Source organism: Taudactylus pleione, unplaced genomic scaffold (genome assembly GCF_031769625.1).
Source record: "Taudactylus pleione unplaced genomic scaffold, aTauple2 ptg000061l, whole genome shotgun sequence".
Classification (NCBI taxonomy): Eukaryota; Metazoa; Chordata; class Amphibia; order Anura; family Myobatrachidae; genus Taudactylus; species Taudactylus pleione.
This window is the reverse complement of record NW_028284463.1, coordinates 14,295,992-14,322,093: the sequence shown is the minus strand read 5'-3', so window position 1 is coordinate 14,322,093 and position 26,102 is coordinate 14,295,992. Positions and strand designations below refer to the sequence as shown.

At 48.4% G+C, this 26,102-nt stretch overlaps 1 protein-coding gene across 1 annotated transcript; it reads right to left on the bottom strand.

Annotated features, from left to right (window-relative positions):
* Positions 1-623: 623 nt before the first annotated feature.
* Positions 624-26,102, bottom strand: ZNF598 (zinc finger protein 598, E3 ubiquitin ligase). Its single transcript, XM_088464777.1, has 13 exons — positions 25,759-26,102; positions 23,340-23,571; positions 19,183-19,295; positions 18,642-18,771; positions 17,855-18,066; positions 16,913-17,130; positions 15,570-15,687; positions 15,247-15,437; positions 13,989-14,091; positions 12,689-13,479; positions 11,997-12,135; positions 5,346-5,490; positions 624-4,234 (listed from the first exon to the last, which is right to left on the bottom strand). The coding sequence occupies exons 1-13, from the start codon at positions 26,028-26,030 to the stop codon at positions 3,884-3,886; spliced, it is 3,015 nt and encodes a 1,004-aa protein (XP_088320903.1). The 5' UTR covers positions 26,031-26,102; the 3' UTR covers positions 624-3,883.

Genomic DNA, 26,102 nt, shown 5'->3' with positions numbered 1-26,102 from the left:
AACTGCACAGGTTTTAAACAGGTGCAGGGTGCTAGAATGAACACTACTTCGATAGGGAGAATGCACCACAAACACAATCTGTGTTAACATAAGACAGCTATAAGCCGCTATACTGTTGTATTATGTTCCAGTGCTTCTGAACAAATTCTCTCCATTTGTTCCAAGTCTCTGTTGGAGAGACTGTTATATGGACGGCACCGTCCTTCACATCTGGTGGCAGTGCCCTAAACTTTTCTCTCTATGGCAGCAGAGCAGGAGCTTGGTGCTTGCAGTTGTAAACATAGATACTGGTCTTCCTACCAAACCCTCCCTTTGAATATTACCACTGCTACATGGCCCCAAAACAAACGGATTCAGCACATCCTCTCTACTGCCCCCTAATGGCAGCCTGTTGGAAACAACCACTCCCCCCACACCAATAACACACTTAAATCTAAACTACGGTTCTGGTACCAAATGGAGATTATGACAAGCATTATCTTGCATTTTTGAGTAAATATTCATTACACTTGTTGAAATAAAGACAAGCATGTCCCCCAGATGAAACACAGAATTTGCTGACAGCGCCACCTTGTGTCTGCAGCTCTACACAACTTTAAATAAAATAAAACGAAACAAGCAAATCAAAAGATATATATATATTTTTTTTTATTTCAGATGCCCAGTGCAAGTCCTGCCATGCGCTACTAACTGGTTTTGTTCTCATCAGGAAAAAAAAAAAAAAAAAAAAAAATCAAGAAACCTCTTAGAACGAGGACAGGAGAGAACATTGGAACAGCTTTAACCCCTTCCTTACCACAGCACCCGGCTTCTTACTACAAGTGGGTCACGTGATATGTGCCAAAAGAGTCACGCGCTGCTCGTAACGCCGAACAGCCCCGCCAACGGAATTAACAAATGGTACAATATTTCCTCATGCAATACTGTACGAGAATAAAACGGTCAGATCCAGCATGTACATCAGAGTATAAAAATACACGGCAAGCGGCCAGATATGGCCATTAAAGTGCGCTGCTCGCCTGCACAAACTGGCCCGAGCCTCGATGGCACTGCTGCCCACTGAACGGATAGTCTGCATTTGTACAAAGATTGGTTCATGGCGCTACAGTGGTTCCTAGTAACAAATAGGGTATGTATGAATGCTGCATCAGCCCATAAAACTGCCTCTACCGTGGGTAGGCGGCTGATACTTTAATGCTGGACACATCGTAAACAGGACACCCTAATACTATATTCATGAGTGTGCACAGTTCAGCCCATACTCTATAAGGCCATGATCACTGTACTTGTTATTACGCCATAAACGTACGAGCAATGGGGCTGCACTGAGAGACCGACAATTTAGTATTGCGTATATTGTACATGTACAGACTAAGCAAGTTATATTGCGCACAACATGTGCAAGAGCAACCGAACTTCTGAACCAAACCAGGATCTGTTCTGCTTTCTTGGGGGGACTGATGTGAAGTTGGGCATTATACTTACTGAGTAATGCAATACATAGCAGATTGTCTAAAGAACAGTATAATATTTATAACAGACCTGGCTGGAAGGATGGCCATATAGATTTTATCTATGACATTATAAGAAACATGGTGTGATGTTATAGAGGTATAGAGGTGATCAGCAGGAATATTCTCCAATAATTCATGAACACAAATCAATGTCTTTTGAAAATATATTTTCTCTTCCCCCTGTTGGCTATTTGGACACATTGCTAAGACAGCACTGAGAAATAACAGACGTGCAAAAACAGGGGGGGGGGGGGTCTGTAGTTACCAGTGTAACAGAAATCTATCATCATAAATCAGCCCACTGGATTGGTTTACTGGCTCGAACAACGCAGATTACCGATTGGTTTTTATGGGTTAATATTTGCTAGTAAACACGCCCAGGTAAGAATCCCAGAATTAAAAAGGGATAGAACCAATACCCTACCCTGCAAATCCAAAGTTAAGGTTGGGTAAATCCCCAACAACATGGCAGGTAAAAGTGGATAAGGTCTATTCAAGGGTACCCTCTCTCCTATTTAGGAAAATATTTTATCTGCTCCCACTTTGGAAGAAATCATTAAGTGCTACAGGCTTCCTAAACAGCTCCTGCGTGTGTATCTATACAATAACGTGCTAGATAAAAGCACAGCACAATCTATTACTGTACGGCAGAGGACCCAGGATAAACATGGGAACACAGACCACCTGCTAGAGAGAAAGGGTAGTACAACAAGAAACCATTACTACACACAGTTAGGGCAAGATGTTAAATGCGTGTAGGCACGGTTACCCTGAAGTGGCATCTGCAACTAAAACAATTGCACAAATTGGGAAAAATTAACAGATCTAATAATAAGCTATTCATTCAGGAAATAAGTGATTGTGTGTTTGGCATTCTTATTCTAATCTAATCTGATTAATAGCTGTACATAGAGTGAAGCTGGGCACACACTAGGTCGACGGGTCGGCCGACCCATCTGACGATTGTTAAAGTGTATAGACACTTGCCAATCCTCTGCCCGATATGCCGGGCTTGACAGCTCAATTGGGCGGACATTTAAATTGCCCGCCCAGTTGAGCTGTCAATCACCGCTGGGTGCCTGCAGCATATGAACGGGCGATCGGCGGGTCGCCCGTAAACACCTGCAGATGACCGATATATCTTTCAGATATATCGCCCACCTTCTGTGCTACACAGCAGACCGGATAGGTCTGTGAATGACGTCGTTCACAGTATCCGCTGTACAAACCCGGCGATGCACTATAGATATATCGCATGTTCAATGAACGGGCGATATATCGATCAGTGTGTACCCAGCTTGACACAGCTACGAGATCGGTGGAACCTTCCTGGGGACAGATGGAAGACAAAAGTAGATTTTATCAAATCCCTACTCCGATATCACTCTGGATCCAAAGGCTGACATTTTATTACTGACTCTGCCTTCCACCACGATCTCTGATGGCCGTAATAAAATTAATTATGAAGGGGCTATATAATATTTTTATACTGCGTTACTGGAAGACTTCAGCTGCAAGGTCAAACCGGGACAGGCAGAATGCCTGCACTGCCTTTAGGTAAGCTTGGTAGATGGCTTGTGACACTCACAAGAAGATGTATGATGAATTTGGGGAATGGCTGTGACCATCCAGTTTGCTTTGGAAGCCCAATGAATATATAGCAGCTATTAAGATATAAAATAACTGGAGACGAGCGCTACGGTTTTGACCTCTGGGTCTTTTCGGAAAAATGACCGCAAGTTTGGATTTATCTTATTGGCTATTCAAAACTTTTGAGAGCCGGAAAGCCAATAAGATGCTGTTGGAGAGATCCGAACATAACCGAGTGAAACCAAACCGCTCTCACGTAGGGAGCGCGGGACTCGGCCTTTAAAACAATTTAAAAAACAGGTGTATCCAGGAGAAATAGAAACAGAACTATTGAAAAAGTTAGTAACTAGAAAAAGGCCAAATTATTCCTCACCTACACAGGAAAATAGATCAGATGTTTTATATCAATACCAGGCAGAGACATGTGAGTGTATCAGGGCACGGTTACACAGGCAATGCCATATTTGTGCTGTTTGGGAGGACACGGCCTCTGCTTGGAGTAATTGGCCTCTTGGGCAGAAATCCTCTTGGGACGCCCGAGAGGCGATTGTAAAACATACAGACAGCACCAGCGCCCTCTACACACACACACAGCACCTACATCATTATAGGTGTTTTTTTTATTTGGCCACTCAGAGCTTCGTAATAATTTACTTCGATATCACCAGACAGCAAAATGCAGCCTGGATTTTCTCACTTTACTATTACTGATATTTTCTTGTGGTTTTCTCTTTCCGTCTAAGTGCAATCCCCGAAAACTGGGCAATGTTCGGCAGAGCCTAACTGATGAGCCTGCTGATAGCCTGGAGCGAAGGGAAATCATTGTCTTCTAGGTGCAACGTTTTGTGATAGGCAATGTCCCGGGGGGCCAGCACTTGGCTGCAGGAGGGGCAGGTGGAATAGTCCAATTCTGGAGAGCTGGAGTCCGTTTTCCAGGCTGCCTTCTTACTCTTTTTGGATTTGTTTGAGCTTGCTTTCTCTTCGGAAGGGAGTTCTTGGTGGGCAGCCAGCAATTCCTGCTGCTTGGCATTGTCAGGCAGAAGCACCAGAAGCTCCTTGAAGATGAGACTGAAGTTCTCCCCGAGAAGCTGCCTGCAGCTTTTATAATACTCCGGCGCCGAGATCAAACCCTTTAATGATACATTGAGACACACAGAGCTTTAGAACATCGAAAAATAAAATAATCACTAAATCAGCACCAACTATTGTTTTCCTATTAGGTGCACATATTTGAATGAAAATAAGGTTTTATAGATATATTCATTGTACAGATCTCTACATACGATGTGGCTTGCTGCTGCACGTTTTCACTGCCCGATTCCCTGGAACACTCACTTATAATAAGGAAACCAGTACACCCCCCCCCCCACCCAACAGCGGAAAGTATGGGTGGCTAAATACCAGTCTTCTAAAACAGGGATTTGTAACATCAATCTCCAAGTACCCCACTTACAGGTCATGTTTTCTGGATTTCTTTTATCAATCAGTGTTCACCTATTTTGCTGGGTCAGTAATTATTCCACTAGTTTCCACAGATAAAAATTCTGAAAACATGACCTGTTGTGGGGGGGGGGGGGGGGGCACTTGAGGATTGGAGATGTGAAAAGCCCTAATCTAAAAGCTTGCAGTTTCTCTACACAGATAAAAGGAACAAATGCCTCAAATCCAGAAGTCCAAATTCACAGATATGCACAAATATGCAGTTACACCTAAACATATAATGTGACTGTTGTTGGAGTGTGATGACAACAGCTATAGGCTAGGTATACTTGAAAAAGTACACTGGACGAGCAGCAGGTGGCGCTATGTTTTAAGTTTGTCACAGTGTAGTCTCTCCTTAGGATAGTGCTCGTTCTTCCAGAATCTTGCTTGTAATACTCAGTGTTATAGTCTGAAACCTAATGTTCTGGACATGGTAACGATTATCTAACAACATGGGACCTACTTCTTATACAGTCACTATGTTCATCTACCTAAAGCATCACAAAGACCTACAAGAGGAAATAGGTACAAGGACAACTTATCCCTTATCTAATTAGGTTTTCCTGCAGCAAATTAGATTATTAGGGAGAGGGGACTACTCAGCTTATACAGTATGTGCAAAGTGCATATGTTGATATACATGTATAATATAAATATATATATATATATATACACACACACACACACACACACACACACAGCAGGATAACATTATTATATATGAGAATAGAACGCCATGGACAGCTGTGACATATTTACCTGTCGGAATTTCCCGGAGTGGGATTTGAACTCGTTGAACTGGGACTCATCGCTGTGTAGGTAATCTTTGATGGAATTGATCAGGTGAATGTTCCTCTGTTGGAAATTCTCAGGTACAAGGTACGTCCTGCTGCAAAAATTCACCCTGTGAAATGAGAGAGTGGGAGGCCTTACTAGGTTATATATAATGACGTGTACATGCCAAACCATCCGCCAAGAACAAAGTAATGAGGAAACAGAGCAGCACACTATTATAATAAAATAGGGAGAGGCCCAGAGTCAAATGTAAGCGCATCCGTCATATGATTATATGACCTATAGAGCCTATTATAGGAATTCCTCAGGAGAATAATTGCAGAGGTGGTGGTTCCATCTCATTCATATAATAAAAGTGATGGTAACCTTTGTTACCGCTTTTTCTTCAAGGTTCATAGGGTCTACAGGAACTACATTGGGGTATGTGGTTGGAGAGATCCAAGGCACCAAATAGTCAAAGCTTTAGCTCCCAGAATGCACTGGTCCTCCTCCATATATACCCCGCCCCCAGCCATTCAGTTTGTAAACAAGCATAAATGGCAGGAGAAGGAAAGTGGAGCAGGAATTACAAAATATACTAGAAACACTCACAAAGATGAGGGAACCAGTGACAAGAAGGAACAGATCACAACTGAGGCCAGGTGCGTCAAGATGGGCGCCCTGTGGACCTCAAAGAAAAAAAGTTAACAAAAGTAACTACCATAACTCTTAGTTTCTTCTTCAGAGTCCATAAGGTCCACAGGAACTTGCTTGGAGATGTCCTAAAGCAGTTCCTTTAAGGGGGGGGGGGGGGGGGACGCTCCTGAGCAGAGAGGAGAATCCGCTGCCCAAAGGAAGTATCCTGGGAGACAAAAGTATCGAATGCATAAAATTTGATGCAAGTGTGGGCAGAAGACCAAGTGGCTGCCTCGCACAGCTGTTCCACAGAGGGGCCATGTCTAAACGCCCACGAAGGTCCCACAGACTGAGTCGAATGTGCAGTCACCGTGTTAGGGACAGGGAGATCAGCTTGTGTATAAACCTGAGAAATAGTCATAGGCAGCAAGCGAGCCAGAGTTGCTGGCCAGCCTCGCTTGTGAAAACCATAACACACAAAAAGTGCATCCGATTTCTTGATGGAGTTTGTACAATCCACATAGATACGAAGGGCTCGAGACACATCCAAGGAAGCTTCACCTGTAGAAAGGTCTGAAGACTGAAAGGCCGGAGCTAAATCTCTTCATTCATATGAAAACGGGATACCACTTCGGAAGGTAACCCGCCGAGTATGGAGGACAGCTCTAATCTGATGAAAAATCAAATATGGGGAGCGACATGATAGCGCTGCCAAATCAAAAACTCTGCGAGCGGAGAAAGATAGCGAGGAGTAAAAAAGGTGTCTTCACTTCAATCATTTGAGGTCCACTGTGTCCAAGGGCTCAAAAGGGAGGAGTCTGCAGTGTCCTCAGAACCAAGGATAAATCCCACGGTGCCACTGGACAGACTGAGAACTCCCTGCAAAAATGTTCTAACATCCGGCAGAGGAGCAATTCTGTGCTGGAACCAAACTGACAATGCAGATACCTGAATGTTCAAGGTAGCCAGATGTAGAACGAGGTCTAGTCCAGCCTGGAGAAAAGCAAGAACTCGGGAGACCCTGAAAACTTTAGGGTCGCACTCTCTGTGGGAACACCATTGAAAAAAAGGAATGCCAAATCCTGTAACAGATGCGAGCAGAGGAAGGCTTTCTTGCCCTGAGCATCGTCTGAATCACAGAAGTAGAAAAACCCTTGGCTTTTAAGACGGAAGACTCAAGAGCCACGCCATCAAAGCCAGACGAGGTAGGTCCGGATGTAGGCAGAGACCTTGCCCTAACAAATCCGTCCGTAAAGTAAGTGGATTGTCTATGGATAGACGTGTCAGATCGGTGAACCAATGTCACCTGGGCCAAGCGGGTCCTATTAGTATCACCCTGCCGCCCTCTTGCTTGAATTTTCTGAGGTAGGAGGGAGATTGGAGGAAACAGGTATGGCAACATGCAATCCCATCTCACCGCCAGAGCGTCCACGAAGGCGGCTGGAGGGGTCTCTTGTTCTGGACCCGTACCTGGGGACCTTGTGGTTGCGACATGATGCCATTAGGTCTACGTCCGGTAGTCCCCACTTGTCCTCCAGGAGCTGAAAAAAAGTCTTGCTAGAGAGCCCATTCTCCGGCGTGTATGTTCTGACGACTTAGGAAGTCCGCTTCCCAGTTGAGGACTCCTGGGATGAATATTGCAGAGATTACTGGAAGATGGCATTCTGCCCAAACCAGAATGTTCGCCACTTCCCTCATGGCTGACGGACTTCGTTTGCCCGTCGCGTTGTCGGACCGAATCTGGACCAGCCTGCCCTGAAGGAGGTCCTGTGCACTGCACGAAGCTCCAAAATGTTTATGGGCAGGTGACTTTCCTGAGCCGTCCATCTTCCCTAGCGTTCCCGCTTGGCTGTTTTAGCGGGGCGTGGCGCCCTGCCCTCCGCCCTGCCCTCACAGCCTGCGGGTGCCGTCTTCACCCGCGGGACGCAGTTTCCCGCGGGTGGAGAAATATGTACGGTGACCCGGTGACCGCCGGAGAAAAGACGCCGGGCGCATGCGCCCGGCATCTATTCTCCCTATCTGCAGCGCTTGGGGGCTGCCCGGCGTGTCCGTAAGTGCCAGGCACGCCCCCAAGTATGACGAAAAGGGGACGCGTCTTATAGACACGCCCCCTTTTCATGACCACGCCCCCCTTTTCGGACGCGCGCGCACAAGGTTGCCTTCTCTAGCTCCGGCGCCCTGCCTGCCGCCGGGGCTAGCGTGAACACTACTTCCCTGAGGTGTGATGACCTGTCACCGCACCGCCTCCTCGAAGACTTGCGTCTGTGGTGAGAAGAACTCAATTTGGGATCCAAAATGGGCGACCCTTATTTAGATGGGCTGTCTCTAGCCACCATGAGAGGGAGAGCTGAACCCCTGGCGAGATGAGGACCGTTTGAGACCTTATCAGATGATACTGACCGTCCCACCGAGACAGAATCCATCGCTGCAGGGGCCTGGAATGGAACTGGGCATATGCCACCATGTTTAAGGTGTATACCATGGACCCCAGGACCTGCATTGCTGAGTGAACTGAAGCAATTTGCGCAATTGCAGAGCAGAAATCTTGTCTCCTGGTAGAAAGACCCTTTGAGCCAGGGAATCCAGTAGCGCCCCCAGATGTACCATCTTTTGAGTCGGAGAAAGAGAAGACTTTTTCCAATTCATTATCCAGCCATGGTCCTGTAGACAGGAAATGGTCAGCTGGAGAGGACGTTGTAACATCTCCCGAAATTCCGCCAATATCAGGTGGTCATCCAAGTATGGCAGTATCCTGACTCCTTGTCGTCTGAGATGAGCAGTCATGACTGATATTATCTTGGTAAACACACAAGGGGCTGTGGACAGACCAAAGGGTAGAGCCTGAAACTGGTAATGTTGCTGATGATGAACAGCAAACCTCAGAAACTTTTGGTGAGAGAGAGTGCAATAGGCACATGTAGATATGATCCTGTATGTCCAGGGAAACCATGAAATCCCAAGGCTCCATTGCCAGCATAATTGACCGTAGAGTACCCATACGGAACTTGGGCACATGGATAAACCTGTTGAAAGATTTCAGATTCAGAATAGGGCAATTAGACCCATTTGGCCTCTGAATCAAAAATAAATTTGAACAACCACTCCTTCCCTGTTTGGACAAGCGGAACGGGGATTATTACTCCTGAAACCAGCAGGGAACAAATAGCCTCTTGAAGGGCCAGGGCCTTGACCGGATCTGATGGAGGAGTTGTACAAAAAAAAAACAACTTCTGAGGTGGATGCCTCTGAAACATAAGGGCAAATTCCTTGAGTGACCACTTCTCGAACCCAAGCCTCCGTTGTTGTCTGATGCCAGGCATAGGAAAACTGGAGAAGTCGGCCGCCCACCCTGAGAGCAACCAGAGGGAGGCCCGCCACATCAGGCAGATGACTTATCGTCCGGCTTGGAAGCGGACGTCTGGCCGACCAGGATTTCTTGGTCTGCGTTCTGGCCTTCGTACGGGAATTATTTTGTCTGGAAAAAGACTGTCCCGTTGGCCTTCCTTGTGGGTGAAAGGTCCTAAACGAAGACTGTCAATATTTAGAGGTAGTTGCAGATGGCAATCCGGCAGATTTTGTTGCTGCCAAGGTAGTCAACTATGTTATCCAATGCTGGACCAAAGAACATTTTTCCAGCAAAAGGTAGAGATTGATGGGCTCTCTTAGACCCCGTATCTGCCTTCCAGGACCTTAACAAAAGGGTTTTGCGAGCCACAAACGAAGTTGCCGATACTCTAGAAGCCAGAAGTCCTGTGTCAATAACCGCTTCTCCCACATAAGCAGCCGCTTCTCGCATTTGGGAGAGATAGGACAGTTGTTCTCTGGTAGCCTGTGGCATACTGTCTTCGAGGGCCTTTGCCCATTCCTCCATCGCCTTGGCTATGGCCATAGCCGGCCGGGTAACAGCTCCAGACAATGAGAAAACTGATCTCAAACATATTTCAAGTTTCCTATCTGTAGCATCCTTGAGTGAGGTTGCAGCTGAAATAGGTAATGTAGAGCTCCTGACCAATCGTGTCACATGAGCATCTACAGCCGGAGGGACTTCCCACGTATTACATTCACTCTGTGAAAACGAGTACAGAGATGTTAACTTCCTTTTAGCATGAAAAAGTCCATCAAGAGTGATCCATGCTTCAGCCATGAGGCCCATAAGCTGCAACACTTTGACGCCTAAAGACGAGAGTCTTAGGATTTAGGGAGAACCTCTTCTTCCTCTATACTAAGATGGATCTAACCACTCTCACCAGAGAGGGGACATCCACAGAGGATTGGTGGTCTTCCCCAGCCGAAAGATACTCGGAAGAGGAACTAAGTGTATCATTGTCTGATGGGATATTCTCTTATACCTATGCTTAACAATAACTGGTCTATTCGTTTGCACCACTTGCTGGGCAGCAGTAGATGGTTGAACCATACTCCAATTTGAATGAGCATAGGCATCCATCCAGAAAGGATGTATGGGGGGGCATATACATAGCATGATGTAACTGCTGCGGGAAAACCCCATAGTGGGAGGCAGTACCGGAGCTGCTGCACGGTCCGCTAAATGCGACATAACCTGAGACCAAGAGGACGCCCAGGATGGCTCTTGTACAGGAGCTGCTGTACTGGATTGGTGAGGTTGCAGTCTCCTATAACAGGGAGCACACAAACCATCCTGTATGAAATCCTGAGCCGACAGGCCTGCTGAACAGGATTTACATGACACCAGCACAGAACCTCCTGATTATCCTTAACCTTTGACATATCAATGTATAAAAAGGTATAAATGCATGACAATGTGACCGTCTTCTCAAGTACCAGTACTTGTGAAGTACACAGAAAACCCCACAGGCCCTGTACAGAGGGATTAGGAGAAAAACAGTGATTGTTATAACGGACAACCAGAAATAAAAGACAGTAACAAACATCAGCTAGCACAAGTCACATACAATGCATATGCAATTAAATTGCAATGAGTTTTGAATCAACTGACCAATACCCAAGGCTTGGTAGGTTGTAGAGCACTATATACCTGACCCAGGGGAGAGGTATACAGGGAGACAAACCCAAAGCTTCTGAGTACAAACAGCTTCAGCAAAACAACGATGGTGGACTGTGAGCGTCTCATACACGAGGCGGGTAGGAGGAGCAACCCAGACGTGGGAATACTTTCGTAAGGTGTGTGTCCGGGAAGGAGCAGCCGGGGGAGAGCCTACCCTCCCTAAGCTGCATCAACCTGCTGGGTACGCTGGCCTCATGGCAGTAAATGAGTCTACTGCCGATCCCCGGTGTCAGACGATAAGGTCCCGGTGGTCTAGTGAGGACGCGGAAGAGCGGCCGGGCCTGCACTGCAGCGCCTTAAGGTGCGTCTTCAGCGCAGGAAGCAAGGACTGCCGCGCACGATTACCCGTAAGCGAGGAATCGCCTTACCCTACAGCTCCGTGTCCCCGATTGCAGTCCGGGCCTCCAGTGTTGCCGCTAGCTAAGCTCCACCAAAATCACCAGAGACGTTACTGGTGCTGCGGCATCGGCATAGGTAGAAGGAGTCGCAGTGCATGCGTCTTATTAGGACGCTCAGCACTGCTAACCCAGTAAAATAGTAAACTAAAACAAATCATAAAATTAAAGCTTGGGACTGTAATAGCAGTTCCCTGTTCAAAAGGTGCATACCAAACCAAAAACTGAATGCCTGTGGCTGGGTATATATGGAGGAGGACCAGTGCATTAAGGGAGCTAAAGCTGTGACTGTTTGGTGCCTGGTTCTCTCCAACCACATACCCCAAGGTAGTTCCTGTGGACCCTATGGACCCTGAAGAATAAAATAATAGTTTCAGCAGTCTCCACTATGTGCAGGCAACTGGTTTTCTCAAAAGCGAATCCTATCCCTGTGGCATATATCCAACAGGCTGATGGGGAAATACCCGCCATGCCTCGCATTCTGTCAGTATTGTACTAACCCTTGAGAATCACAAATAGGCACAGGCTGCAAATCACATACTAGTCTGGGCCACTCACTCTTTCACTGGCGTGGGCTGCGATTCTGCAGGAGGAGACACGCCGGAGATATTGGTGAATCCTGGGGGAGGCTTTCCGACAGATGAGGATAATCCTGGGGGAGGTGCCAACGGGGCCGCTGTCACTACTGGAGAAAACCCTACGGAAAACACAGCAGATAATGATGGGTTATTTTCTTTTACGTTCTAATATCAATCTAAGCAACTAATCAACATTTCTCCGTATTGAGAGGCTTCAGCAACGTTTGACCTTTCATAGGGGGCTGGTCCTCTCTGGGGCCCGTGCTATTGAAAAACTATAGGCTACTGTAAGCAAAAGAAAAAGATACTCCTCGAGCCCCCAGCCTGCATGTTACAGTTACTGCTAAGAAGGTACCAGTATTATTAACTAAGTCGGAGTTGTATCATACATGCTGAGGAGGAACGGTAGAGAAGTTGCGCAAAGTAACCAGTCAGCTTCGAGCTAACATTTTATAGAATCTACTTTATAAGTGGTAGCAAGTAGCCGATTGGTGGCCATGGGGGAACTTCTCCACTTGTCCTCTTTAGAAGTTTCGATACATCTCCCCTAAGTGGTCAAAAGGACTGTCCCTCCCCCACAGACCCTGTGCCGCACCAGCGGTACTGACTGTTCGCTGAGTGACATTAGCAATTGTTATCCGAATGAGATAGACTTTATCCATGTAGTTTTACCTGGTGGTGGCATTCTCATCAGGTTGTTGTTCACCAAAGCTGGGAACTCCTCTTCTGGTAGAGGGTACTTCGGTGCCGGAACGTCTGTTTTCTTGAAGCCAGGAGGGTCTCTAGAGCTGCTTAGTTTCTCCGGTGCCTTCCTCTCGCTGACTCCATTAACGACCGTGTTAGACTTGTCACTGAGAATCGAACTGACGGGTGGCGTTGGGGTGCGCTCAGCCTCCCGAGTGTTCTCCTTGTGGGAGGAATTTGCGGACCTGCCTTCTGCAGCTTGCACAGTGGAAGTAGTGCTTTGTTTTTCAGAGCCCACTCGCTTCTTCTTGTTCACCTTCCCGATTGTTTGAGAATTAGGCGAAGTCAGCATCTTGGAGATATCAATCATGGTCGGAGCATTACGAAATTCCTGTGCGGTCATCCCGATATGGTCGTCGTCGTCGTCATCAGAGAAAGAGGGAGGTTTGTGGACTTTCTGGGTGAAACTTTTTATACTGCTTGGTGGTGGGGCCTTATTTGAGACTTTGCTTGAAGAAGTTACCGCTGGAGCAGCGGGTTTTGTTGTACTTTTAGACGACGAGGTTGTCCAGGCAGAAGTGACAGCCGACAATGGTTTACCAGGCTTTATGTTGGACACCAACGCTGGGAAGTCCTCCTCCTGGAAGGCCTTAGACGACCTAGCAGATGCCGTGTAGGATGCCCCTGACGAGTAGGGTGGCACAGATGAGGAGCCTGAAGACGAGGAGAGGCTTGGGAAATCCTCCTCTTTTAGTTTAGCATGGGCAAGCTTTGGGGCACTGCAAATGCACAGAGACTCATGAATAGAAGAACTTGTATCAACACGCTCAAATTTCCAGTTTGATCCCAAACTAAACACACAGGCAATGAGACGGAATCGTAGGTTTGTGGATCCTGACAGAGAGCATATGGACCCCAAGGACACCACACAAAACTTCTGGCTAGAGGTACGGCGTCACAAATGCGGCATGCTTAAAACATACAGAAAACATTCCCCCCCCCAAGACATTAAATTGTTTAGCAGAGCTCCTCATAGTGACTATATAGGTCTGTGTCTGCAATATCACAGGGCAGCAGCGATTCTTACTTCACTCTTTTATAGGTTTTTTTAAATCTCTGGATAAGTGATGCCGATACACGCACAGATCACCATGAAGTTTACATGCAAAAGTGTCACAGTTGGTCAATATATTAATAAGTATTTCATGCAATATAGTATAGTATTTCTAAAAACCAGATGCATTCATACATTACAATAGACTGATTTCAATTAGTTCTGCTCTGTTACCTGGAGACCGGTGCCACCACCGCAGAGCCAAAAGCTGGGAAATCCTCTGGGTTCAAAACATCATTAGACGTCGTGCTTGGCGTCATCCCGGATTCTTTTTGGCCTAGCAACAGATTTAAAGCACATTTATATGGTATAATACACTACAGCTTCTCACACCATATCAGCATTCATAAACACGTTACGGATGAGTGTAAGTGATCCTGTAAATCTAAACCCTCCGATTTCTCGTCCACCCAGGAACCTAGGGCACACCTAGATAGCCTCCATGCAAGAACTCTAAAGGCAAGAGACAGACTTAACTGTGCGACTCCTCCACACAAACCACTCATGACCACCAATCGGAGACCGGCTATTAAGATAGAGATGTCCCGTGTACCTTAACCTGGTTACACACCTAAAAGATATATCTGCAGATGATGGTTGTTCATACACACGGAACGACCATCACCTGTTATCTGGTCGTGGGTCCTGCGTCGCATCCCCCTCCATGCGGCCTGTGCAGCAAGTGTACATGCGGTCGGATGCCATCGATGTGTCTGTTAACGGCGACGCACACACAATATATTGGCCGATCAGTTGATCGGCCATATATATCTGGCAGTGTTTACCCAGCATTACACTCCAAACATAATCTAACAGATAACCACCTTGCTTTGGTCAAAGCTGCACTAAGAAAATTGCTCTTGGAACCCGATTAGTTGCTATGTGTTACAGCAACTTTCTCTTGGGAGCCAGAGTTCCAAATGGTCTCCCATAGTGGTACATGACAGGTAGCACATCTATCCTGGGAGGAGGTGCTGTCACAAGGTACAGGAAAGCAGGTGTCCTGTGCCAACAACATAGAAAAGATGCCTCCTGATCTACTAACAAGGGTTCCCGACATCGCATTTAGTGCAAAGTGATGCGTATAGGTGATGCCACACAAAGAGTCTCGGCCTTTATAGGACTGAGGGGTCTATGTACTAAGCAGTGTTAAGAGACAGAGTGAAAAGTGATAAGGTACCAGCCAATTAGCTCCCAACTGTCATATCACAGGCTGTGTTTGAAAAATGACAGTTAGGAGCTGATTGGCTGGTACCTTATCACTTTCACTCTGTCTCCTAACACTGCTTAGTAAATAGACCTGTGAGAAATGTAAAGATTACGGAAACCTTGCACTAACAACTTTCCTCCCGCCTATAGAAGCAAAGGAACATTGTTATTTATCTTACCTTTCCATGTACAGTAATGTAACAGAACACAACACCATGCTCACCTGCAGTGTCCGCACATAATTTGGGAGCCGCTTTGGGTTTGCGCCCCCCTTCCTCAGGATCCCGGGCCTCCTCCATCCTTGATCTAGAGCTTTCCGCACTTTGCAGGGTCTGCTTTCTCCCCACCTCTTCCTGCCTCCTGGCTGCTACAGAGGCTCTGACTGCAGCTGCAACTTCACGGTCCTCCTCCTCCCTAGGGGGCACCAATCGGTAACAAACACCAACTAGTCACAAGTACATAACCCCAACAGAAACACACTAGGCTACCCCTGGATTATTATAGCAGGGGGAGGGAGTCATTGATGTACCACTAGTGCTCTCTCACCTCTTATATCTCCAGCTTCCCCTTCGGTTCTGCTGACCTCCGCGTGCTGCCCCCCGCATTGGTCTTGCCTGCCTGTTATATCTGTCCACCTCCTCAAAGTCCTCTCCTCCAACTATGCCTGGGATACAAAACGTAGGTAATCACATATCACACCCCATAAATAAATATAGCCAGAAGGATGTTATATGGCTTATTACCCGCGCCAAAGCGTATATCCCAACATGTCACACGGACAACCAGGGACACTACGATTAGTGTAAACACAGGATACAAGTTTCATTAAAATAAAATTCATTACATAAAGTTCAAACACAACAAGACAAAACAATTCAAACTTAAAAACATAGAAAAGTTTAGACGATCTTAAATTCAAGACACTTACACAGCAGAACCCAGAAGAGGGTCAATACGGCCGTTATGATAACATAGGGCTCTGTATCCTAAAACTTAAGGTGACCCTTCTGCCGATCAATAGGGCATGCAGCCATCTTGTGTGATACCAATATTAACGAAGATGCAGCTTATAAATTAAATAGTAAACTGGTAATATCATTAAGACAAAGTGAGGTCACTGGTTCCAAATGCATACATAGGATCCCAAACTAGGGCCCTCATTCAGAGGCAGTCGCAAGAAGCGATCGCTCTCTCTGAATGAGGGCGGACGCTTTTTTTTTTTTTTTAGTGCGGCTCCTGGTCGCTAGCTAAGCTGTGGGTTACCACCACAGCTTAGTGACCGACCAGGGTGATTGTCGCAATGGTCAAGACCATCGCGACCATCGGGGCTTGCGACGAGACCCTCTCGGCAACCGCTGACATCATTGTTGATATCAGTGCGGCCGCCCACAAAACGGCAAGCGTTCAGTCAGGAACGCCTCCGTTTGTGTAGCCACCCCCCCGCCCACAAAACGGGCCGAGCTGTCGATCAACATCGACAGCCGGCCCTTTTGTAGAGAGCTCCAGAGTGAGAGAGTTTCTCTCTCGCTCCAGGGCTTTCATTGCAGGACCAAAACTTCGACCCGGTTGCGAGCGCTCAGCGCTGGCGACCAGGTCTGAATGAGTCCTAGGTCCTTAAGGCACCCTAATGGTCCAGGTTTTAAGGATATCCATGGTTGAGAACAGATGGTTAAATCAAAAGACTGAAGTACTACTTAAAGTCACCTGTACCCACGCATGGTTATCCTTAAAACCAGGACCGTTACGGTGCCGTGAAGGCAGAGTTTGGGAACCTCTGGGCTACAGGCTGGCCCGCAAAGTGCCTTCGCCGATGCCCTTTGAAGAGGCCTGTGACATTCACAGGCCCAGATCTCTCTATATTGAGCAGAAACACAGAACACATGGATTACCCTCTGCCCTGCGATTGTGGCGGGGTGCGTAGTTGAACTGAAGGTCGATCTGGCGGTTCTGTCTGGCCTCTGCGCGGTTTTTGCTGTGGCACGAGGTCTTGTGCGCCTTGTAGTCGATCTCGCTGCGAAACGCGTGTGTGAACTGCTCCGTGCTGCACCTGCCCTCCTCACACAGGTAGTGGCTCTTCGAGAAGTGCTCCCGCAGGAAGGGGTAGTCACTGCAAGACACATATAGCACTACTATGGTAACCGTTATAGACACGTGGTCACCACACAAGACACAGAATACCACGTGGCTCGCTAGATTTTCTGCTGATAAAGTGGGCAGTGGCTGCTATGACCCCACAAGTATGTCTATCCTAAGCCACTCCGTCAGGAAGGGTATACAATCGGGATACCGGCTGCCTTAATACCGACAGCCGGCCTCCCGACTGTCATATCCCGGCGAGGGTGAAATGCCGGTCATCTAGATGTAGACGCCTGACATCTCCCCGACTGGGAGACAGGCGCCCGGCATCCCGATCTAAGGGATGCCGGGCGCCGCTAGCGGACAGCCGCTGGGGGGGAGGGTTAGGTTTAGGGCACCCGGGGGGGACTTAGGGTTAGGCACCGCCCTAGAAGACTTAAGTTTAGGCAGCGGGGAAGGGGGTGGGTTAGGCACTTAGAGGGGGGATTAGGGTTAGGCACTTGGGGGGGGAGGTTAGGGTTAGGCACCCCTAAGGAGGGTTACGGTGTTAGGTTAGTTTATACTTACCTTAGCGACGATCAGGATTTCCAGCGCTGTCGGGTTTCCGCTGCCGAGTCGGCCAGGCGCTGCCGGGAATCGAACCGCCGAACAAGCGGCTCAGCGGTATTTCATACCGATTCCTCAGGAAGGTCTCCAGTGGTAACGAGATGGCGTATGTTAAGGTGGCGTTTAACGTTACCAGTGCTCACACCGACCTGTAGTATTCCTGCGCCCCGTCGGAATCGCAGAAGTGACAGAAGTAGTGATCCCTGCGCAAATGTTTCAGCAACTCGTCGTTGTCGAGATAACGCTCGTCACAGAACTTGCAGAGAGGATGACCGCGGTGGGAGGTGTCCTCCGGATCACCATGGATGCGATGGCGGGCAAGGTCCTTGCGGGTATACCATGTCCTCTCATAAGTAAAATTCTGGAAGCGGCAGACAGGATACAATATGGTCTTAGGTTAAGTCATTTAATCTACAATAATTATCTCTAAGACAGAAATTTGCTTAAAAGAAAATATAAGCAATTATGAACATAGGTGTGTACGTGTTTCAGGGGCTTATTGCGATTGTGAAGGGATATATTTTATTACACACAGTACGCTTCCTGTACAGTAATCTTTATGAAGGCCAGTCGGCCTCTCCCCAGCCCGATGTGGTTCATAAGTAGAATTTGTGCACAGCTATGCATGCAAAATATCTTCGGTTGCATAGAAAGGTTAATAGATCTAACAAAGTAGATCAGGGGTCTTCAACCTTGGCCCTCCAGTTGCTGTGAAACTACACATCCCAGCATGCACTGCCATAGTTTTAGCATGCTGTTATATCAAAAAGGTGGCAGTGCATGCTGGGATGTGTAGTTCCACAGCAGCTGGAGGGCCAAGGTTGAAGACCCCTGATGTAGACTCTTTAGTAAGGCAAGTGGTATTAGCAAGTATCGCCACCTAGAGGTAATGAGGAAATGTGCGCCACTCTTACACAACGCCTGTGCCAGTCTTACCTTCAGGTGCTTCACGCAAAGCTTGCAAGAGAAGAGCTCGTGGTGCTTTCTCATGTGCTGTTCCAGGTCAGCGAAGGCGTGAAAGGGTCTCATCTCCGGACACAGGTAACATTCATGCTGAAGCAGACGCCTGGGTAGAACACACGGGAGAGCTGAAACGGGCTGGCTGAAGACACAGTAGCGCCATCAAGACATAAGATCTACTTTATCACGATGACTAAAAGAGAACCACACGTCATTAGTATAACACACAAAGCTGCACATGGCGCCCAGGTGCTATAATGACATGGTAAGTGTGATATCAGCCTCCTTTTATAGATGGAACGGAGGTTTCCCAGCAGATGATGTGGTCAATAATACCGATGTGCCCCATGAGCTGAGCTTAGGGACCCAAATTAGCAAAGGGTGCTAAGTACGTCTATTGTGCACTATTCCCACTGCTCAAAGACAAAAACCTGCATGAAAACATTTATTTTATTTTTTATTTTTAAATAAAGCCGGCTGGGATTAGACGACTTATGGAAACTAAAGGCTCACTCACCTGTAGAGGGAAAACACTTTGCCGTCGCTGTAATAAATGTCATATTTTCTCTCACTCTGCAACTGTGAGGTGTTGATACTGGAGAAGGGGGCCAGCTTTTTCACAAACACCACCTGTAACGACACCGCCAATAGGTTTATGCAGTGCAGAGAGACTGAACACCTGTCCTGCACGCTTCAGGAGTCATCTACACACAGCGGAGGCGGCCATTTTCATGTACTGAGCCCTGGAAAGTGATAAATTAGAAAGTGATAAACTACCAACCACTCAGCTCCTAACTGTCATGTTACAGGCTGTGTTTGAAAAAATGACAGTTAGGAGCTGGTTGGTCGGTAGTTTATCACTCTCCAATTTCTCACTTTCCAGAGTACCTTAGGCCTCAGTGTCCTACAAAAACGTAAGCCTCAATAATGAGTATATGAGTCAGGTACAGAGGTGTCCCCGTACACCTAGCCTCAATACGCCATGCGGTGCCAAACGCCAGGTCCCACGCAACTGCTTGCACCAATCGTCTCTTTCTACCACTTTCGCACAACTATGCGACTAGGACGCGCCAGGAGGCTGTGCAGATTCATTTGATATCTGACACTTGTATATCTGCCTGCGACTGAGTCTGTATAAGAAAAGCAACGGAACTTGGCGTGGAAAAAAGCCACGACCGCTGCATCGCAGCACTTTATATACAGATTCAGGCTCAGTCAACAGATAAACAAAATGTTGCATATAAAATTAATCAGCAGGGTCTTCTGATGTATCTTAGTTGCATCGCGTTACAACCAAGGCGCCTCTTCAGCCAAAAAAGCGCAGAAAAAAAAAAAAGACTCATCGCAGAGTCGCGAGGGACCTGGTGTGCCGAGAGGGGCTATTTGCTGTAACTTGAGCAATGGTGTACGAGCACACATCTGTATGTATAGAATACAGCATAGAGGTGCTGGTGAAACTACAGGGGCTGAGCCCAGCTAGCGCTGGTCTTAGACACAGATTCCTCCAGGTAATTAACACGGTGAGGCAGCCCGGGGCCTAGGCACGGCAGCAGGGGGGGGGGAGGGCGGTAGATCTGCACGAACACATTATAATAGGTCTTTTAATCTATTATATTAGCTGGGATTTATATTTATCTGCAGCATTTCATGCTTTATACTTCCAGTCACACTCAGTAAAGTGCCACTTGTTATAAAGAAAACTTTGTAACTATGGTTATTGTAACCTCCTTCAACTCTATACGACACTCAGAAGTTATTTTAGACAACATGATGACTATTTAGTGGAAGATGTATAAGAACAGCCTGGCCACATGACTGACCAAACCAAAAAGGAGTCTGCTCCCTCTGTATACACCACACCCAGCTGATTGGCAGCAGAGCCGTCTATCCAGTACTGAATCATTCTGCCACTCACAGGTGAAAGTGCAACGGTGACGTCACTGATAAAGCTAAGAGACGTTTACTTCCTAGATACCCAGCATCCAAATGCAGCATAGACGTGGGAGAGAACATACCTACTACAGCATAGGGCCTTACATCTCTGTAATAGCCGGCTAGCTGTGTGCACCTCCCACAGACCTGACGTCAGTCCTGCTGCAACCAACACAGTCCTAAACATTCAAGCAGCCAGGAGAGGGTGCGTACGGCTCCTGAATGGATCAGGCTGCAGTTACTGTTCATTCAGGAACCTCCTTTACATCAGCATATAGGGCATTTGAAAAAGGAGTCCAGCAGTAATAATACATTACAATATGGAAGAGTCTGGGAAGATGCTATATATAAGAAGCACCAAAACTGGCTGTGGCCAGCGACCCCTGACTAACAGCGGTTATTAATAGTAAGCAGAGAGTTGAGAAGTTGTCTGTGTCCCAGTGACTGAGTCTGAAATCTCCACTGCACGGATGGTCTGCGTGTAAAAGTTCACCTTTAGGGACTCCCTGTCATCAGGGTAATTTAGTAATGAGGCCCTAGCGACTGCTCGTGCCCCCTCTTCCTTTCTGCACTGAATCACTATGGCGTAACCCCAACTCACTCCAGCGACATAATGAAAGGTCCCCTACCAATCGCTACCCGTCTCTTCACATTGCTGGAAGTGGTGGTATGAAATGTTGGGGAGTGGGAACGACACCCCGGGTTTCTTAACCCTTTCCTTACATGGTAGCATCTTAGGGATTGATTCAGTTAGATGGGATGTAAGATTGCAGGTTCCATCCGGTGCACTGGGGATTGTGCACGGACGGCATCCATAGGGTTGGCTTTTCCTGCTCACCCCTCTGGGACGGCGAGGTAAAATGTACAATGTAGGGACGATACAAGCCGCAGTTCAAAGATCAGCACAGCGGCACACTGCCGGCATCGCCGTACATCGCTTCCAGTTGAATTAACCCCCTTATGTCAGCAAAGTTTAAAGTACTGTATTCTCTGCAATTGTTAAATACATACCCTCAATGTCTACAACGTGTAAATAACTATTTCCTCTAATTGGACAAACATTTAGCATCAGCTTGCTGCATGGACTAGACCAGAGGAAAGACCTTTAGATGGTGCACCTAGTGTAAAATCCAAACAGGCGGACAGACCAAAGGTGCAACTATGTCCACCAACACATAATGAACCCTAAGGATGACATTTGCTTTAATACTTTTTGCAGAATTTCTCAATAAGAAACTTTTGGCCTAGGGGTGCAGTGATAACAAAAGCGGATACTCTAGGGTGCCGTGATTCAAGAGTGTTGGAACCACCAGCATATCTGGCGGTAGTATCATTTGAAATCTACACATTACACAAGAGTCAACGTTCCCCGCTGTAGTCCAATCCCAGCAAAACACCACCAAGAGGCATAGATGGCAAATTATTAGCGTTCTGTTTTAAAGTTTATTTTTATTGGAACATACAGAGAAAAAGTACAGCCAAAACCGAGGCAAAGATTACCAATGAGAGAGGTAGTTAACACAGGGCTTGACAAATTTTTCTAAAATCTAGGAGCCAGGATGAAAGTGTAGGAGCCAGACCACCGCCCCCCCAAAAAAAGTTACAGTAGTGAGTGAGGAGCACAGCTCTGTGTGTTATACACACTATACTAGTCCACAAAATGGTCGCAGTTGAATGGATACAGTAAAATAGAGGCCCCCTCACTGCTCTGCTCCTCCCTCCAGTAATAACAGACCACATTTCACATAAAATAATGGTGCCAGAAAGTACAACAAAACCCCCTTCCCCCTCGTGGTCACGCCATAGACCCTACTACCGGAGAGCTCTATGCAGCCGGAGATAGGAGACAGACAGCCGGGACATACAGGAGGATCAGCGTAGACTGGGACACACATCAGGGATCAGAGCAGGACAGGATGGAGAGGAGTCGTCAGCACAGGCCGGGATGGACAGGGGCACAGCAGTCACCGCAGGCGACACTCAGCACATACACTCCTGTACATGATATGAACACCGCAATACTATAGGCACGAAACTCCGGAAAAAATATAGACATGGGGTCTGAGGTGTGGTTCACAGCGACCAGTTGGATAGCCAGCCCCAAAGTAAGGCGGTGCTAAAGGCGATCATGTCTCGATGAGGGGTTAGAAGAGTCGGTGGGTCTTTGAATAAGTCGCTTCTCATACCACACAATGGGATCTAGGTACTAAGCCTTGGAGAGAGAAAGTGGACGGAGAAAAAGTACAAGCCAATCTGCTCCTGTCATTTTTCAAACACAGTCTGTAAGACGGCAGTTAGGAGCTGATTGGTTAGTACGTTATCTCCAACCACTTTCTCTCTCTACAAGTCTTAGTACATAGACCCCAATGCCCATAAAACTACTGGATCTGCCTGCTGAGAGACAGAGAGGCAAGCAGTCTATGAAACGCTCCCAAACTTTGAAAAACTTATTAGTGCAGGGTTTTGTGTAATGAGACCCCCCACCCATTCCATGTGGAGCACAAAGTAAAATTTGGCAAGGAAAAGGCCCACATAAGGGGGGCGTTGTTGGATCCAAGACCATAGAATGCATTTCCGGGCCACTGCGGAGACCATCAGAAGCAAGCTTCTCCCAGACCATCAGAAGCAAACTTCTCCCACCGCTAGAACTATGGAGAGAGGGGCACACTACACCAAGGACTGCCCATTTCAATAGCGTCTTTTGTGCACTGTGACAACTTTACCAAACGTTTCTAGACTTACCTTGTCCAATTCCTCCCTGCACACGGCACAGTACTTCTGCTCGCACAGCACTCTCATCTTGGTGGAGCAGCGGTAGCAGATGGGGTGGTCACACTTTCCCAGAGCGTAGACATCCAGCTCCTGGCAGCACAGGACACAATTCTTCTCATGGTCCAAGCTCTTCCCTGACTTTGATGCCATGGTCAGCGGGGAAGACACAAACGCTGAAGGTGGGAGCAGCTTACAGGAAGGCCTGCGAGAGGACACAAAGTGTCAGTATAGAGGTATATACTGTATAAAGGCATACATTATATAGAATGTACACTGAAGGAGCAGATACACACAAATACTTTTACTAATAATACGAAATGTGGAAAGTCGAAAAACCCTAAAATAGTGTTGGCAGAAAGTATGGAAAGCAGGTTACTGGTGAGACACAGAGAGGGGAAGATTACTGCAATCAGGTACAACGTGGGGAGAGATTATGAAAATGAAGGAAGTGAAATTAAGAGAAAATAAGGCTGGGGGTGACCGGATGGTGGGGTGAGGGGGTGGAGGAGGGGAAATAGGCAGGTGAGAAACGAGGATTGGGGAGGGCACATTGAATTGTGAGTCTGAGGGGGCAAAAGAAAGACCAGCGAGGCTGGGGAGGAGGTGACAGATCGGTGAGGTGTGAGGCTGGGGAGGAGGTGACAGGTCGGTGAGGTGTGAGGCTGGTGACAGATCAGTGAGATGTGAGGCTGGGGAGGAGGTGACAGATCGGTCAGGTTGAGGAGGGGGTGACAGATCGGTGAGGTGTGAGGCTGGGGAGGAAGTGACAGATCGGTGAGGTGTGAGGCTGGGAAGGAGGTGACAGATCGGTGAGGTGTGAGGCTGGGGAGGAGGTGACAGATCGGTGAGGTGTGAGGCTGGGGAGGAGGTGACAGATCGGTGAGGTGTGAGGCTGGGGAGGAGGTGACAAATCTGTGAGGTGTGAGGCTGGGGAGAAGACAGATCGGTGAGGTGTGAGGTTGGGGAGTAGGTGACAGATCGGAGAGGTTGGGGAGGTGACAGATCGGTGAGGTGTGAGGCTGGGGAGGAGGTGACAGAGATCGGTGAGGTTGGGGAGGAGGTGACAGATCGGTCAGGTTGAGGAGGGGGTGACAGATCGGTGAGGTGTGAGGCTGGGGAGGAGGTGACAGATCGGTGAGGTGTGAGGCTGGGGAGGAGGTGACAGATCGGTGAGGTGTGAGGCTGGGGAGGAGGTGACAGATCGGTGAGGTGTGAGGCTGGGGAGGAGGTGACAAATCTGTGAGGTGTGAGGCTGGGGAGAAGACAGATCGGTGAGGTGTGAGGTTGGGGAGTAGGTGACAGATCGGAGGTTGGGGAGGTGACAGATCGGTGAGGTGTGAGGCTGGGGAGGAGGTGACAGACAGATCGGTGAGGTTGGGGAGGAGGTGACAGATCGGTGAGGTTGGGGAGGAGGTGACAGATCGGTGAGGTGTGAGGCTGGTGACAGATCAGTGAGATGTGAGGCTGGGGAGGAGGTGACAGATCGGTGAGGCTGGGGAGGAGGTGACAGATCGGTGAGGTGTGAGGCTGGGGAGGAGGTGACAGATCGGTGAGGTGTGAGGCTGGGGAGGAGGTGACAGGTCGGTGAGGTGTGAGGCTGGTGACAGATCAGTGAGATGTGAGGCTGGGGAGGAGGTGACAGATCGGTCAGGTTGAGGAGGGGGTGACAGATCGGTGAGGTGTGAGGCTGGGGAGGAAGTGACAGATCGGTGAGGTGTGAGGCTGGGAAGGAGGTGACAGATCGGTGAGGTGTGAGGCTGGGGAGGAGGTGACAGATCGGTGAGGTGTGAGGCTGGGGAGGAGGTGACAAATCTGTGAGGTGTGAGGCTGGGGAGAAGACAGATCGGTGAGGTGTGAGGTTGGGGAGTAGGTGACAGATCGGAGGTTGGGGAGGTGACAGATCGGTGAGGTGTGAGGCTGGGGAGGAGGTGACAGACAGATCGGTGAGGTTGGGGAGGAGGTGACAGATCGGTGAGGTTGGGGAGGAGGTGACAGATCGGTGAGGTGTGAGGCTGGTGACAGATCAGTGAGATGTGAGGCTGGGGAGGAGGTGACAGATCGGTGAGGCTGGGGAGGAGGTGACAGATCGGTGAGGTGTGAGGCTGGGGAGGAGGTGACAGATCGGTGAGGTGTGAGGCTGGGGAGGAGGTGACAGATCGGTGAGGTGTGAGGCTGGGGAGGAGGTGACAGATCGGTGAGGTGTGAGGCTGGGGAGGAGGTGACAGATCGGTGAGGTGTGAGGCTGGGAAGGAGGGGACAGATCGGTGAGGTGTGAGGCTGGGAAGGAGGGGACAGATCGGTGAGGTGTGAGGCTGGGAAGGAGGGGACAGATCGGTGAGGTGTGAGGCTGGGAAGGAGGGGACAGATCGGTGAGGTGTGAGGCTGATACCTGGTCTCTGGCTGGGGACGACACTGGGATAGCTTGGTGTAGAAGCAGGTGGGCTGGGCCGTAGGGGAGTGGTGGGTGCCGGGAGCACGGATAGGAGATGACCGGTGTGACGGGCGGAGACCCCGGCGTTGGGGATCCCGGCTGCCGTCGGTGAGTCCCGGCGTTAGCGGAAAAATCGGTCCCCGCGCTCCAGCAGGTGACGCAGGCAGGGACCACACGTTACCGGCTAAGGAGACGTCACTGCCTGACGCACGCCGCCGGAAACGTATCATAGAGCACCAGGGCAGGCCAGAGCGGTCCGTACTCACAGGCAGTCCTATCTGCCCGCAGGAGGACCCGGCTTG

Bases quoted from the DNA above. Each gene is read 5' to 3' on its own strand.
- ZNF598 (XM_088464777.1), bottom strand. From the start codon at position 26,030: ATGATACGTTTCCGGCGGCGTGCGTCAGGCAGTGACGTCTCCTTAGCC. The intron at 15,688-16,912 runs GTAATCCATGTG...TTTGTATCCCAG, and splicing joins CCACAATCGCAGGGCAGAGG to GCATAGTTGGAGGAGAGGAC. The intron at 13,480-13,988 runs GTAACAGAGCAG...GTGCATTTGCAG, and splicing joins GTGGTGGCACCGGTCTCCAG to TGCCCCAAAGCTTGCCCATG.